The sequence below is a fragment of the Indicator indicator genome, chromosome 3 (assembly GCF_027791375.1).
Source record: "Indicator indicator isolate 239-I01 chromosome 3, UM_Iind_1.1, whole genome shotgun sequence".
NCBI lineage: Eukaryota > Metazoa > Chordata > Aves > Piciformes > Indicatoridae > Indicator > Indicator indicator.
Genome location: NC_072012.1, coordinates 46,158,432 through 46,173,347, shown reverse-complemented (window position 1 = coordinate 46,173,347; position 14,916 = coordinate 46,158,432). Strand labels below are relative to the sequence as shown.

Sequence of the window (14,916 nt, the reverse complement as noted above, 5' to 3'; positions counted from 1 at the left end):
CAGCTGGCAGTGAGGAACACAAAACTGAAATCGTCACTTGGCTGTGTTCCCTGCTGCCTTCTTGTAACTCAGGATCTGCTCTTGCTTCCTGCTCTTACAATTACAGCAGCCCAGCTGAAACCTAGGCTGAATTTGTTAGTATTCTTCCTTCCCAACTCCTCTCCTTGCATAATATGTCTCAAAGACTGTGTTATGTGTGAAGAAATTACTAACTTGTCCAAATGAACACACAGACTGTGCTGTGGACAATTCTTGAATTGGATGGGCTGGAGAACATGGTTGTACAGTATCTTTGCAGCAATTACATCAATTGCTTTCATGAAAAAGTAACTTTAGGAAAGTGTTTAACTATTTTTAAGGTGATTTTCAGTGTGATACATTGGCTGCAAAGAGGGAGCAAAGCCAACTCCTCGTGCCTCTGGCCAAACAGAAAACCTGTGCTGCTGCAACAGCACTGGAGACCAATTTCCTCAGGCTCCAAGGTGTGCAAGTTGAAGTCCTGGCTGCAGGTGGGTGAAGACGTTCAGGTGAGCTGTTGGACAAGTGAGAAGGTTCAGTTAAACATTTCACTTTCCAGGCTAGGAAACCCTGGGCAGCTCCTGGAGTAGTTCCAGGAGCAGCTGCAGCTGTAGGAGTTACTTTACTGCCATCTAGTGGTCCTCCTGCAGCCTGCACCCTCGGCGTTTGTGGTCTGCTTTTCGACAGCGTCCATTCACCAAGCTTTGCATTTCACTTAAATGTAATCCAGGATTATCTCTTGTGCTGGTGCTGCCAGCCGTCAAGGGGAATCACGTCCAAATTCTGCGCGTTTCTGTTGCAAATGTCTATAACGTTAGGCCAAACCTGAACACCTAAATTTAGGAAAATAAAGAATAACATCAGGGCACTCCAGATCAACACTTTGTTGTGTGTAAGAAGCAAATCCAAAGAAATTGAAAGGAAAAACTTCTCGGAGAAGCGAAGATGTTGAACTTGAGGAAAGTGTGAGAAATTTTTGTTTGTATGTGATGGGTAACAATCATAGAATCATAGAGTGGTTGGAAGGCACCTCCAAATGTCCTCTCATCCAACTCCCCTGCAGTGAGCTGGGATCCTCCATTAGATCAGGTTGCCCAGAGCCCTGTGGGCCTCAACTACCTCCCTGGGCAACCTGTTCCTGTGTTCCACCACCCTTAAAGTAAAGAACTTCCTCCTAACATCCAACCTAAATCTACTCTTGGCTAATTTCAAACTGTTGCCCCTCATCCTGTCCCTGCAGGCCTTTGTAAGCAGCCCCTCTGCAGCCTTCTTGTAGGCCCCCTTCAGGTACGGGAAGGCTGCTATTAGGTCTCCCCAGAGTCTTCTCCAGGCTGAACAACCCTGAATTCATTCCTTACCCTCCAGCTGGTTTTGTTCAAGTTCTACAAACCCTAGGCATCAGAAAGTCCAGCCTACTGCTCTTCAGGGATGCTTGCTTGTCTCCTGCCAGACAAACCAGTTTCTGCTGTAAAAAGCAGATCTGAGGAGCCACAGCCCCAAGTGTGGGCAGTCTGCTGACCGTTCTCTCTCCTTCCTCGCTCTGTCCTCATTCTCCTTGTAGTTTCTGCATGTTACTTTCTGGAAGAGCTCAAATGACATCCCCGTTTATTTTTAGAGAAAAACTCAACAGCAAGACAGCTATCACCACATCATTTCCACAGATGGACAGACATTCAAGGAGACAGACATTTTTCCTCGTTCTTTTTTTTTCTTCTTCCCCTCTTTGCATCAGCTCCTTTGTTTCTCTCTAGCAGGTTGCAGCAGAACTGAGAGCAGCCTCTCACGCCAGGCATATTGCATGCAGTCCTCATACCTAAGTGTAAATACCTCAGCTTTACTTGCCTTAACTTGTAAGCCTTGATTTAATGTATCTGCTACTGAGGGATGCTATTCCCCACAGAGCACCTGAAGCCCAGCTGAGCTCTGGCCTGATGTTCTCCCTGACAAACATCTGCACTAAGACCTTTGCAGTTTTCTTTCTTGCCTTCTGGCAGCATCAACAGCAGCTACCACTGAGTCTTTTCAGTGTGAGTGGTACCTGCTGAAATACAAATCACCTTTGGGAGAACCCTTTTAAATGGAACATTATGTTAAGAATAATGAAAGAGCATGTTTTGGGTGTGTTTATTTTCTTTATATTCCAAGGAGGTACAAAAGGGAACGTGGTCCAGCTGATCTTCCTCCAAAGATCTAAAGGGATCCCCAAAGTCTTTTTAAAATAAACTTGCCCTTAATTGGGAAAAATGATTCAGTGTGCTGTGGGGGGCAAAGAAGCAGAGCATAGCCTGTTTCCCTCTGTGCCAGCTGGCTGGCTCTGATTTGCAAACAGCACAGAAAAGGCTCTAACACAATCCTTTAAAATCTGGATGGCAACTACTCTATGCCTGGAAGGGACTGCAGAAGGGTGTGAAAGTGTATCAGCAACAGAGTTGCCTGCATGAGCAAAGGCATATGCTTTCCTGGCTTATTTCTTCCTCATGAAATGTGAGATTAAAACCCAACTTTTTTTCCTGATTATATACATTGCCATTAAGCAATCTATGTGTTTGGTCCTGCACGCATCATCTCTCCCACCACTTACCCATGGGACACTGGAGTTACAGTATGTTGGAGAATGCTTGTCACTTACACATCAATCACACACAATCAACCAGGTTGGGAGAGACCTCCAAGCTCATCAAGTCCAACTGATCACCCAACCCTATCCAATCAACTAGACCATGGCACTAAGTGCCTCAGCCAGGCTTTGCTTAAACATCTCCAGGGATGGTGACTCCACCACTTCCCTGGGCAGCCCATTCCAATGGCCAATCTCTCTTTCTGGGAAGAACTTCTTTCTAAGATCAAGCCTAAACTTCCCCTGGCACAGCTTGAGACTGTGTCCTCTTGTTCTGGTGCTGGTTGCCTGGGAAAAGAGACCAACCCCCACCTGGCTGCAATCTCCCTTTAGGTAGTTGTAGATATCAATTTTTTTTTCTTTACATTCTCCACATATTTCAATGTGGAAGTACCACAGAACTGAAGCTTACAAAATATTCTCAGATTTGGAGGAAATGTTTTTCTTTCTAGATCAATATTAACCTGACAGTTGTATAAGAGAAGAGCTATAACCCTATTGTAACTTGCCTGACAATAAATACTACGGTAATTTCCAAGGACACTTGTTTTTTTCCCTTGATCATTAAATACTACATTTTTACACAGAATCACACAACCTTCTGTGCATCCTTCCAGGCAGAGTATGGTTGATTGACAGGCTGTGGCTGCAGACAGTGAGCCTCAGTGACCTAGGGAGTCCCTTGTTGTCTTGGTTTGAGCTGGAAAACAGTTCTGGACAGAAAGTATTTCACCCCAAAAGAGTAAAATAAAAACCCTCACACAAAACTGGAGGTTAAATAGAAATATTATTTACAAAAGTAAATCAAATACAAAAGATATAAAGGCAAAAGGATGTATATACACAGTATCACAGTACGTTAGAGGTTGGAAGGGACCTCCAGACATCATCAGGTCCATCCCCCCTGCCAGAGCAGCATCACCCAGGGTAGTCTGCACAGGAATGCATCCAGGTGGGGTTGGAAAGTCTCCAGAGAAGGAGACTCCATAACCTCTCTGGGCAACTCCACAACCTCTCTAATGTACTGTGATACTGTAATTTCATTCTGCTTGTGCTGGCTGCGTGAGATTTGTAGGGAATTTTGCAAAGCGGCTGGATAATTCATGAACAAATTGAAAACCACAGCAACTGCCAGAGAAGTGTTTGAAATGAGCATGGAGGGTACCTTCTTTGAAATGCAAAGGGAAATTCCCTGCTTAGAAAGATAAACCTGCATTGCTAGTCCTTACAGAGAGATTTGGGGAAATACAAAATAAAACATACTCTAATTTGTAGACTGAGGTTGGAAGCACCAAGCAATTCCTAGCTCCATAGAATGGTTTGGGTTGGAAGGGACCTTAAAGATCATCTAGTTCCAACTCCTCTGCCATGGGCAGGGACACCTCCCACCAGCCCAGGTTGCTGAAGGCCTCATCCAACCTGGTCTTGAACACCTCCAGGGAGAGTGCATTCATGACCTCCTTGGGCAACTTGTTCCAGTGTCTCACTGCTCTTACTCTAAAGAATTTCCTCCTACTCTCCAGTCTAAATCTGTCCTCCTCAAGCTTCATTCCATTCCCTCTCATGCTATCACTACAAGCCCCTGTCAAAAGTCCCTTCTTAGCTTTCTTGTAGGCCCCCTTCAGGTACGGAAAGGTTGCTCTAAGGTCTTCCTGGAGCCTTCACTTCTCCAGGCTGAACAGCCCTAAGTCTCTCAGCCTGTCCCCAAAGGGGAGGTTCTCCAGCCCTCTGATCATCTTCATGGTCCTCCATGTCCCTCTTATTCTGGGGGCACTGGACAGAACTGGATGCAGTACTCCAGCTGAGGTCTCACAAGAGCAGAGCAGGACAGAATCACCTCAGCTCTCACTGCTTTTGATGCAGCCCAGGACATGGCTGCCTTCTGGGCTGCAAGCAACCATTACAGGCTCATGTTGAGCTTTTCATCAACTGACACCCCAACGTCCTTCTCCTCAAAAGTTCTCTTGAGCCCCTCCTGCCTGGAACTGCATGGTTGATGGTTTTTTTTGCTGGCATCTCAGTGCTAAAGCTTGCTCTCCTTTGCCTCAGAAATGTTCTTAAAACACAAAAGTCAGTTCCCCATGCAGCTGTTTTAAAGCATGACTTTGCTGTGTTGCCCTTCCTTAAAATCCTCAGGCTGTCCTTATGTAAAGTGTAGGACCATGATGGGCACAAATTGGTTGCAGATGGTTTGAAGACACTACAAAACAGTTTCACATAACAATGGAACTTAACCCTATTGTATGTGGCTTGCCAACATTCAGCCAGCTTTCTTTAAAGGGAGGGAACAGGCTGTTGTCCAGTTAGTTTCAATTTTAGCTTCTGGGCCCCATATCCACTAGTTCTGAAAACATACATTTACTCAAATGACAACAGAAAAATCTCTTTTCTATTAAATCTAGACTTAGTAAAATCTTTTCAAACATAAAGCCGTGGAGCACAACCCTGCAGTTCCAGAAGGACTATTGCTGATGATACAAAACTGGGGGGATTGGCTGACACCCCTCAGGCTGTGCACCATCCAACGTGACCTGGACAGGATGAGAGCTGGGTGCAGGCAAACCTCATGAAGGTTAATAAGGACAAGTGCAGGGTCCTGCATCTGGGGAGGAATAACAACAGGCACCAGGACAGGTTAGAGGCTGCCCTGCTGGAAAGCAGCTCCACAGAGAAAGACCTTGGAGTGCTGGGGGACAGCAAGTTCTGCATGGGACAGCAATGTGCTCTTGTGGCCAAGAGAGCCAATGGGATCCTGGGGTGCATCAAGACAGGTGTGTCCAGCAGGGCTAGGGAAGTTCTTCTCTCTCTCTATTCTGCCCTGCTGAGACCACACCTGCAAACCTGTGTCCAGTTTGGGGCTCCCCAGTTCAAGAGAGACAGAGACCTGCTGGAGAGAATCCAAGAGAGAGCCACAAGGATGATTAGGGGACTTGAGCATCTACCTGTGAAGAGAGACTGAGAGCCCTGGGGCTGTTTAGTCTGGAGATGAGAAGACTGAGAGGGGATCTCATCAATGTCTATCAATAGCTGAGGGGTGGGGGTCAAGTGGAGGGGGCCAGGCTCTTTTGGGCGGTTCACAGTGATGAGACAAGGAACAATGGGTTCAAACTTGAACATAGAAGATTTCAGCTCAACACGAGGAGAAACTTCTTTCCAGTGAGGGTGACAGAGCACTGGAACAGGCTGCCCAGGGGGGTTGTGGAGTCTCCTGCCCTGGAGACTTTCCAACCCACCTGGATGCATTCCTGTGCAGACTACCCTAAGTGATGCTGCTTTGGCAGGGGGTTGGACCTGATGATCTCTGAAGGTCCCTTCCAACCTCTGATATACTGTGACACTGTGATAGTGTGACACCGTAGTGAGCAAAGAAGGAATCCTCTAAGCCCTGGAATTATTCTGGAAAGCACACTTTTGGGCTTTAAACCACCAATGAAAGGTGTAACAACCCTCACGAGTTCCCCTTCTTCACAGGCTCCAAGTTACACCTACAAAATGCTGCAGGTTGCTGGTCCTGTAGTTAAGGAGTTGTGGGAGGAATATAAGGACTTGGTAGGCTTTAAAATCTTTTACCTTTGGTGCAGACAAACTGTGAAATGGGAGGCTCACAGGTTACGTTACAGGGAAGTCTGAAGAGACTTTGCCTAAAGCCTCAAGTCCCAAGGTTGTGTGATTGTGGCTAGAAAGATCTGTGTCTCTTCACTCACAGCCTCATCCTTTAGTTCACTTTCCATGATTTTTTTTTCTGTAGAAGACTGCTGCTGGAGGACAGGGGACAAGGGCAGATGCTGAAGTCAGGCCAAGCATGTCACAGAGGAGGTTGGGCACTTCACAGCAAGCATCCACAAGCAAGGTTCTGGAGTCTCCTTCTCTGGAGACTTTCCAAACCCACCTGGATGCATTCCTGTGTGGACTACCCTAAGAGATCCTGCTTTGGCAGGAGGGTTGGACTCAATGATCTCTGGAGGTCCCTTCCAACTTCTATTGTACTGTGACACTGTGACAAGACATGGAAGCAGGAGAAGGACAAAACAAGTATCCCACCTCATGACCACAGGCTGAGGAAGGAGACTTGGCAGCACGTGGAGGCTCATTTCTTCTTGCTGGCCTCCATACAAAGCCCTTTAATCACAATTTGCCTAAAGCTTATAGAAAGAAAAAAAAAAAATCATGTTTGCAATAGCATTTAAATGCACAAATAACCAAGTGGTGATTTAAGTATTTCAGTTAGCTGCAAAAATGTGCAGTCCATGTAACTTACAAGGACCTTTTCACCAGCTCAATTTAATTTCCACAAAGTGTTTTGATCCAGAAACTTACCATTTTAAAGACTTTGTTCTCCTTAAATCTCACACGATTGTTTCATAGAAGAAACATGTCAGAATGTGCTTATCCAGAAGGCAATGAGCTGTTTTACAATAAAAGAACCTTGTTCTGTGACTGCAGGATTCAATAGTTGACATTTTACATGCCTGCTGACACCGTCCAGCTAGATCAGAGGCTTTAGATTCACATCTTAGAATCACAGAATGGTTTGGGTTGGAAGGGACTTACAAAGGTCATCCAGTCCAACCCCCCTGCACTCAGCAGGGACATGCTGAGAGGTCAGGTTGCTCAGAACCTTGTCAAGCCTGACCTTGAATATCTCCAGGGATGGGGCCTCAACTACCTCCCTGGGTAACCTGTTCCAATGTTCCACCACCCTCATGGTAAAGAACTTGTTCCTCACATCCAATCTAAATCTCCTCTCATTTCAAATCATTGCCCTTTGTCCTGTCACTGCAGGCCTTTGCAAACAGTCCCTCTGCAGCCTTCTTGTAGGGATCCCTTCAGTCACTGGAAGGTTGCTATTAGGTCTCCCCAGAGCCTCCTCTTCTCCAGGCTGAACACTCCCAGCTCCCTCAGCCTGTCCTCAGAGCAGAGCTGCTCCAACCCCCTGATCATTTTCACGGCCCTCCTCTGGACCCTCTCCATCAGGTCCATGTCCTTCCCATATTGAGGGCTCCATAGCTGGACACAGTACTGCAGGTGAGGTCTCACCAGAGCAGAGCAAAGTGGCAGAATCACCTCTGTGGATCTGCTGGCCACACATCTTTTGATGCATCTTAGGATGTGACCTTCTTCGGCTCCATCTTCACATCGAACGAATCAAACCAAGCCAGGCACATTTAGGTCAAGGTGAGTTTATTGTCCATACAGCATACCTAATCCCACCAAAAAAACACTTTTCTTAGAACCATCTTTAAGCTAGTCAAAACAACAGGTTATTCATAAAAAAAAAAAAAAAAGAAAGAAAAAAGAAATGACAACACTGAACAAAGAAGACCTTTCCCAAAGGTGATCGAGACTACACTGCATCAGTCTTAATCCACCGAGAGCAACCTCGCAATACTTTCTAAAGACCTTTCTTGTTTACACTGATCATGTCTACTACTGCACTTCTCTAGCATCCCCTGACCTTATAGAAACATCCACACCTCTTAAAGAGCACATTGTGAGAGAGTAACACATTGACTTGATATGGCATCACACTCGATAAAGCAAGGAAAAGAAAAAGAACAAAAAACAAAACCAAAACAACAATGAAAGATTAAAAAAAAAAAAAAAAGATGTATTGAGAAACTGTGCAACCAAGAGTGATTTCTGAGGTACATGAGAACATGGTAAGAAACATAGTGGAAAAAATCCAGTGGCCAGGTGGTTTGCTGAGTCATTAAGAGCTATCCAAATTATTCAAGCACCAAAGGGGTTTGGATCGTGTTCTTCTCTTTCAGGAGCATGCTGGCAATATAAATTCATCATCAGGTGCTCCTATGCTACAGGAATAAGGAGGAGGGGAAGATCATCAAAGCAGCATCAGCAGGAAGCTGAGAGAAATGCTTTCACTGCCAATCCTTTGGCATCTGTGAGGATATGATCAGCAACTTATTTTTTTAATCCATCAGTAGAAGGGGTTAATGATTTCTGCAATTTAGGGGGGGGGAAATCTCACACCTCATCTGCAAGAATGATTTTTTTTTTAATTTATTAAAAAAGGAGAACTATGGATTAGTTTTATTTTGAAGGCTACTCTGTAAATGCTCAAAGTTTTAGGTTTTCCACACTTCAGCTTCTGGGTGTCACCAGATGGTATTTTTTAAGTGCACTGACCCACATTGAGTCTCTGTGAAGGACTGGGGGCTGCTGAATGGTGCTGCCCCTTCCAGCACTACTCTGACCATGTGGTGTGAAAAGTCAGCTTCCATGGAGGACCTCACTCTGCCTTCCCCATCAGCACTGCAGAGCCCTTGGGAGGAGGATGCTGCAGGTGGGCATCTCTGCATGGGAGACCTCACTCTGCCTTCCCCATCAGCACTGCAGAGCCCTTGGGAGGAGGATGCTGCAGGTGGGCATCTCTGCTTGGGACTGAGGCATTGAAGGAGGTGAGATGAAGAGCAAGGGCAGGCACCCTAAATACTACTCCTGCCTACACTTGACCTACAGCATATAGAAGACAACATGATGGGACACAGTGGCTATGATTGCTGTAGGCAGCTGCACTATTGCCCAGCATGCCAAGAGGTCATCCCAGTTTTTGAGAACCCTCAGGCACACCTCCCCATGAAGCTACATTTGCTAACATAGGAGGGCTGTCACCAGGGAATGATCTGATCTGTCACAACCATGTACTGCAGGTGGCTTTGGAGCCTTGCTTCCACAAAATTAACTCTTTTTTTTTTTCCCTCCCTTCTTTTTCCTTCCCTCCAGGAGAGACACCATTGCTGAATGCACTTGCTCCTAACATGGAACATTTAAGGTGGGAGGTGATGACAGTTGAGAACAAGGCTGTTTCCCACCACTGCTTCTGGGGAAGATGGGAGCTGCTCTGGTGAAAACCACTGGTGGAGAGTCAATGCATTTTTTCCACTATGAAAAGGATACCAAAGACTGAAAGGGAGCCAGTGCCCTGGCTGCCTGCAACCTCTCCCCAGCGTGGCCAGGGTGTGGGCCCCGGGAGTGGGGGGAAAACAAAACCCAAACTGTCACTTTGTGAGGTATTGTGAAAAGAGGAACCATTTCTGTTTTGTCCAGTAAACCTGAGGTAAGTATACTGTCTCTGCAGGATGTGATCAGGAAGGAAGGGGGAAAAAAAAGGAATTAAAAAAGGAGGAAAAAAAATAAAACAAACAAAAAAAAAATCATGAACATGGTAATAGGGAAAAAAAAAACCAAACCAAAACAAACTGTACAGGGCATTTCCAGTAAATCAAAGAACTCATCATATCTCCACTTAACCATCTACTTCAGGATTTGAAAATTTAAGCAGTAAAATAATATATTATAAAAATGTTTATAAAATAGCAGCACACTCAGTGAAACAATACAGCTAAGTACTGTTAATGTGAATAAGAATGAAACAAATCATAGCTTCTTAGCAGCGCAAAAAAAAATAATAATAATAACAAAACCGACCAAACCCAACCCAGACCTCCCCCCCCAAAACAAAGAAAAAATAATAATAATAATAATAAAAAAAATAATAACCCAACAAAACCTTAGAATTTTGCTCCATTCTCTACCCTCATCGAGCCAAATATGGCTGAGTCCATTCATATAATAATTCTTCAAAGACATCATGTTCTTTCTGGAACTTTTTTTTTTTTTTTTTTGCCTTAAAAAAATGCAAACACTTAAACATTTCAACCAACAGCTTTGTACTGAATATCTGCAAACTGTTAATACAATTGTGCAAAAAAAAAAACCAACCAAAAAACCCAAACCAAACAAAAAAAAAAAAACCAAACGAGAAACAAAAAAGAAACCCAAAACTTAAAAAAAAAAAAACAAAACCAACAAACCCAAAAGTTGCTCCAACTCCTTTTTTTTTTTTTTTGCCATCTAAATGCCTCTTCGTTACAGATGGAGCAGAAAAATAAATTCAAGTACACTGAATATACCTTTGTAATAAATCTCCCAGCCACACACCTTGATGTTTCACCACTCTTTTTGTCTTTTGCCCCGTGCTGTTTTCTTCCCTTGTCTGTAGACAGGCATGCAGGTGGCCTTTAAGATCCTTCTTTTGACACTCAACAATACAAATTGTCAGGCTTTTGAATCCGGAATGTCATGACAGGAATGTCATCTGAAAGCAGGTGTTGGTATTCCCAGCAACACCACAACTAACCAAGTACACCAGATACTGGAAAATATTGACTATAAAAAAGCTATTTGCTTTTGTGACTTTTTTTTTTTCCTTTTTTTTTTTTTTCATTTTTTTCCCATTTTCCTTTTTTTTGTGTGTGTGTTTTTTGTTGTTTTTTTTTTTCTCAGCAAAATCATCATAAACCATCTCATTTAATCCCTTAGGAACAATTTTCAAAGTGCTTTTTGAATGAAATGGTTTACAAAAAAACCAAAAAAAACCCCAAACCAAACAAAAAAAATGCTCACTGTGGATCGATAAAGTTAATGAAATGCTGGGGGGGAAAAAGAAGTGTGTGGGGACAGTGGGGGAAGATGGGTAGGTAAGAAGAGGAATCAAACCCAATCTCATCTTCTTTAACACAGTAAGGATATGTTAAAAAGGCAGATGGGACAGAGTATCATTTAAATGTCTTTAAGGCCAAGCTAAGGAGCTGCCAAAAGTTAACACTGAGGTGAAGCATCAGCACTGTAAAAGGAACAGAATGCTTGTCACAGATGATCCACTGCATCTTGCAAGCCAAAAGGTCAGAGTTGATCTGATTAGATCCACTGCATCTTGCAAGCCAAAAGGTCAGAGCTGATCTGATTAGATCCACTGCATCTTGCAAGCCAAAAGGTCAGAGCTGGTCTGATTAGTCCAACTGGTCAGCATTTAATTGGCACATTTCCTGCCCCCTCCCCACCTCCCACCATGTAACACTTGGTAACTTTGGCTTTGGCCCACAGTTGGGTAAATGCAACTGCCCTTATGCCAAAGATGCTGTTTAGAGTGAAACCATTTCTGCAGGAAAAGTAGAAAAAGGGAAGAGGGGAATTTAAAAAAAAAAAAAAAAAACACAAAAAAAAAAAAAAAGAAAACACACAAAAGAAAACACACAAAAGAAAAACCCAACCCATTCTCCACCCCCCAAAAAAAACCCAAAACCCACCACCTGCTCTTCCGGCTGGCAAAATAAAGCATCTTCTTTCTTAGGTAGCAGCTACCACAGACAGCAAGAGTAAACAAAACTAACAGAGAGAGATCCAACAAAACACTTCTGACTAATCACAGAGGTGACAGATCAGCAAGAAAAAAAAAAATCTCTTCTGCATTCCAAATGGTTCAATTGCTTCAGGGATCTTTTCCCCATTTTTGTCCTAAACCACCTCCCCCATCTCTCTCTCTGCCCCCCACCCTGACACGCACACATTTTGCTTTGCAATCTAAGCACACACGATTCCTTTCTTACAGCTAACACACACACACACACACACACAAAAAAGCAACCAAGGGGGGTGGTGATGTATGCACTAGGTCAGAATTACACAGCCAAGGACACTCTACTTTGTTCCCACAAATGCAGGCTTACCTTTAGCTAGCTACTTTGTATGCTTTTTATAAGCATTTTAATTATCATGGTACATAATCAAAGAGCAATTATCAACTCTATCATGGGGGGAAATTCCCTTCTGTAGAACATCACAGGCACCAAATGCTTTTTTTTTTTTTTTTTTGATTTTTTTCCCCATTATTCAGTTTTTGGTGTGTTGTTGGTTTTTTTTTTGTTTTTGCTTTTCTTTTTTAACCTAAAAGAGCTTTAAATATGGTTCTAGCTGGGAGCAGATTTAAAACGAAACCAAACCAAACAAAATCACTCTAAAAAATAACAACAAAAATAAAAGGGCTGGAAGGAGCAGGGTGGGGAGGGAGCAAGTGTGACTTTCTGTGCTGATGTCCTCACAGGTTGATGTCTCTCACATCTGTGGGAGTGCTGGCCTGGTCCAGTTCGTCCACCGTCTTGGAAGGATTGCTTTGCTGTTGCTGCTGCCGGACTTGTCTGAGGCTGTTTACTAGCACCGCCTCAATCTGTTCTTGACAAGCTTTAAGGCAGTCCTAAAGGGCAGAAAACAAATTGTTCTGTCAGTGAAGATGGATAGGGGGTGTGTTGTTGTGGTGGTGGTTGGTTTTTTTTCCCCTTACTGAGCAAGCAGAACTTGGAAGAGCATCAATCTGGTGTTCTCAAGGAGGAGTGTCTGCTGTGATAGAAAACAACTTTGAATTCTCACAGCTAATCATAGAATCAATTAAAGGTTGGAAAAGACCTTCAAGATCATCCAGTCCAACTGTAAGCCAACTTTTGATTGCTTAGGGCTGGCTGTTAGGTTGGACTGGATGATCTTGAAGGTCTCTTCCAACCTGGTTGATTCCATGTTTCTATGATTCTAACTACCATGACCACTAAACCATGTCCTGAAGTGCCACAACTACACATTTTTTGAACACCTCCAGGGATGGCAACTCCACCACCTCCCTGGGCAGCCTGTTCCAACCCCTTAACACTCTCTCCCTAGAGAGGTTTTTCCTAGTGTCCAATCTATTTCTAAATCCACAACTAAATCCATTTCCTCTCATCCTGTTGCTGGTTACTTGGGAGAAGAGATCAACACCAGCCTCACTCCAACCTCCTTTCAAGGAGCTGTAGAGAGCAGTAAGACCTCCTCTTAGCCTTCTCTTCTCCAGACTAAACAATCCCAGCTCCCTCAGCCACTCCAAGTCCCTCCAAACCCCCTCTCACCAGCCTCATATTGCTCTTCTCTGGACACACTCCAGCACCTCACTGTCTTTCCCACATAGTAGTGCCCAGAACTGAACCCAGTGCTCAAGCTGTAGCCTCACCAGGGCTGAGTACAGGGGCACCATCACCGTGCACAAATTCCCTGGCTTAAACACTGCTAATGTTGTATTTACCAGACTCCCCAGATCTTAGTATTTCACCTGTGCTTGCTCATTTGTGTGGTCTTCTTGAGGAGGAATCCAAACTGTTGCAAAAAGCAAAGGGCACGGTAGAGGAATTTTTGAATTCACAGAACCATAGGAAACACCTGGTTGGAAAAGACCTTAAAGATCACCCAGTCCAACCTTTGACCCAGCACTGAAGGGTCAACACTAAACCATATCCCTAAGCACCAGGTCCACACACTGCTTAAACACCTCCAGGGACTACTTCTCCACTGTCCTGGACAGATCACTCCAACATTTGAGAACCCTCTCTGTGAAGAAGTATTTCCTAGCATTCAGTCTGAACCTTCCCTGGAAGAACTTGAAACTCTTTCCCCTATGCAGGATGAAGTGACTTGAGTGGCTCTTCACAATAAAAAGGCCACCTGAAATAACCAAGATGTGCTACACCAAAGTCACACTGACAGAGGGACTTCAGTTTTAGTGTCAAGCAAATTGAGAGTGAACCCCAGGTGAAGGAGAAATGTTGAAGTCCCTGAAAAATTGCAGTGCTGTGTCACTGAGTTTTTATCAGTCACACATTTGGGTCCCCCAAGGCGAAGGCAAAAAGAAAGGTCTGTTTATCTGTGTAGAATTCATGCAAGGGGAAGGAACGATGCAACCCCAAACACACAGCCACAGTATTGTTCTCTGAGAGCATTCCAGAGATGAGAAGTGATTTCAGCAGCAGTGGTGGAGGAGGAGGAGGAGGAGAAGGAGGAGGAGGAGGGTAGGCTCCCACATCTTCAGTCTGAGAGCAGGACTATTTTAACAGCCCTGGGAATAGTTACTGGCAATAATTTGCAGACAACATTAAAGCCAAGGCAGATACTAGAAAAAGAAGTAAATCAAACCCCACACAATCAAGCCTCAGAGACCACTGCATTACAAACTGTACTACACAGCACTTGGAGAAAGAGCAGGAGACAGCACAGCATCACGGATTTGGGAGCCCTGTACATCAGGAGAACACAAAGTAGGGCTAAACAAATAAATGTGAAGGATTCACCACACTTCAACCAGACACAGTGACAGAGAAGGTGGTCATTAAAATATTATTGCAGGATGTTCCATATTCTTGATAGTATGCTGGAAGACTAAATAACATGGAGGGTTTGTTTTGGTTTTTTTGTTTGTTTTTTTTTTAAGTGTGAGAAAACATTGACAAACAATTGGTTATATCAGAAATTGAATACCTAAACCTAAGCCATGACTGTAGAAACACAATACCAATTAAATTGCAGCATGCTGGGACTGTGAGAGTGTCAATACAACACTGTGTGGGTAGGCAGGTGGTGCTGTGATAAATACATTTTTTTTCTAGAATCACACATACAGAATC

General features: G+C 44.0%; 1 protein-coding gene across 1 annotated transcript in view; it reads right to left on the bottom strand.

The window, feature by feature from the left end:
• Positions 1–12,533: 12,533 nt before the first annotated feature.
• CCND2 (cyclin D2) overlaps positions 12,534–14,916 on the bottom strand; it is a 43,564-nt gene continuing 41,181 nt past the window's right edge. Inside the window, exon 5 of the mRNA XM_054399600.1 lies at positions 12,534–12,689. Coding sequence (XP_054255575.1) covers positions 12,534–12,689 — 156 coding nt within the window. The remainder of the gene's footprint in view (positions 12,690–14,916) is intronic.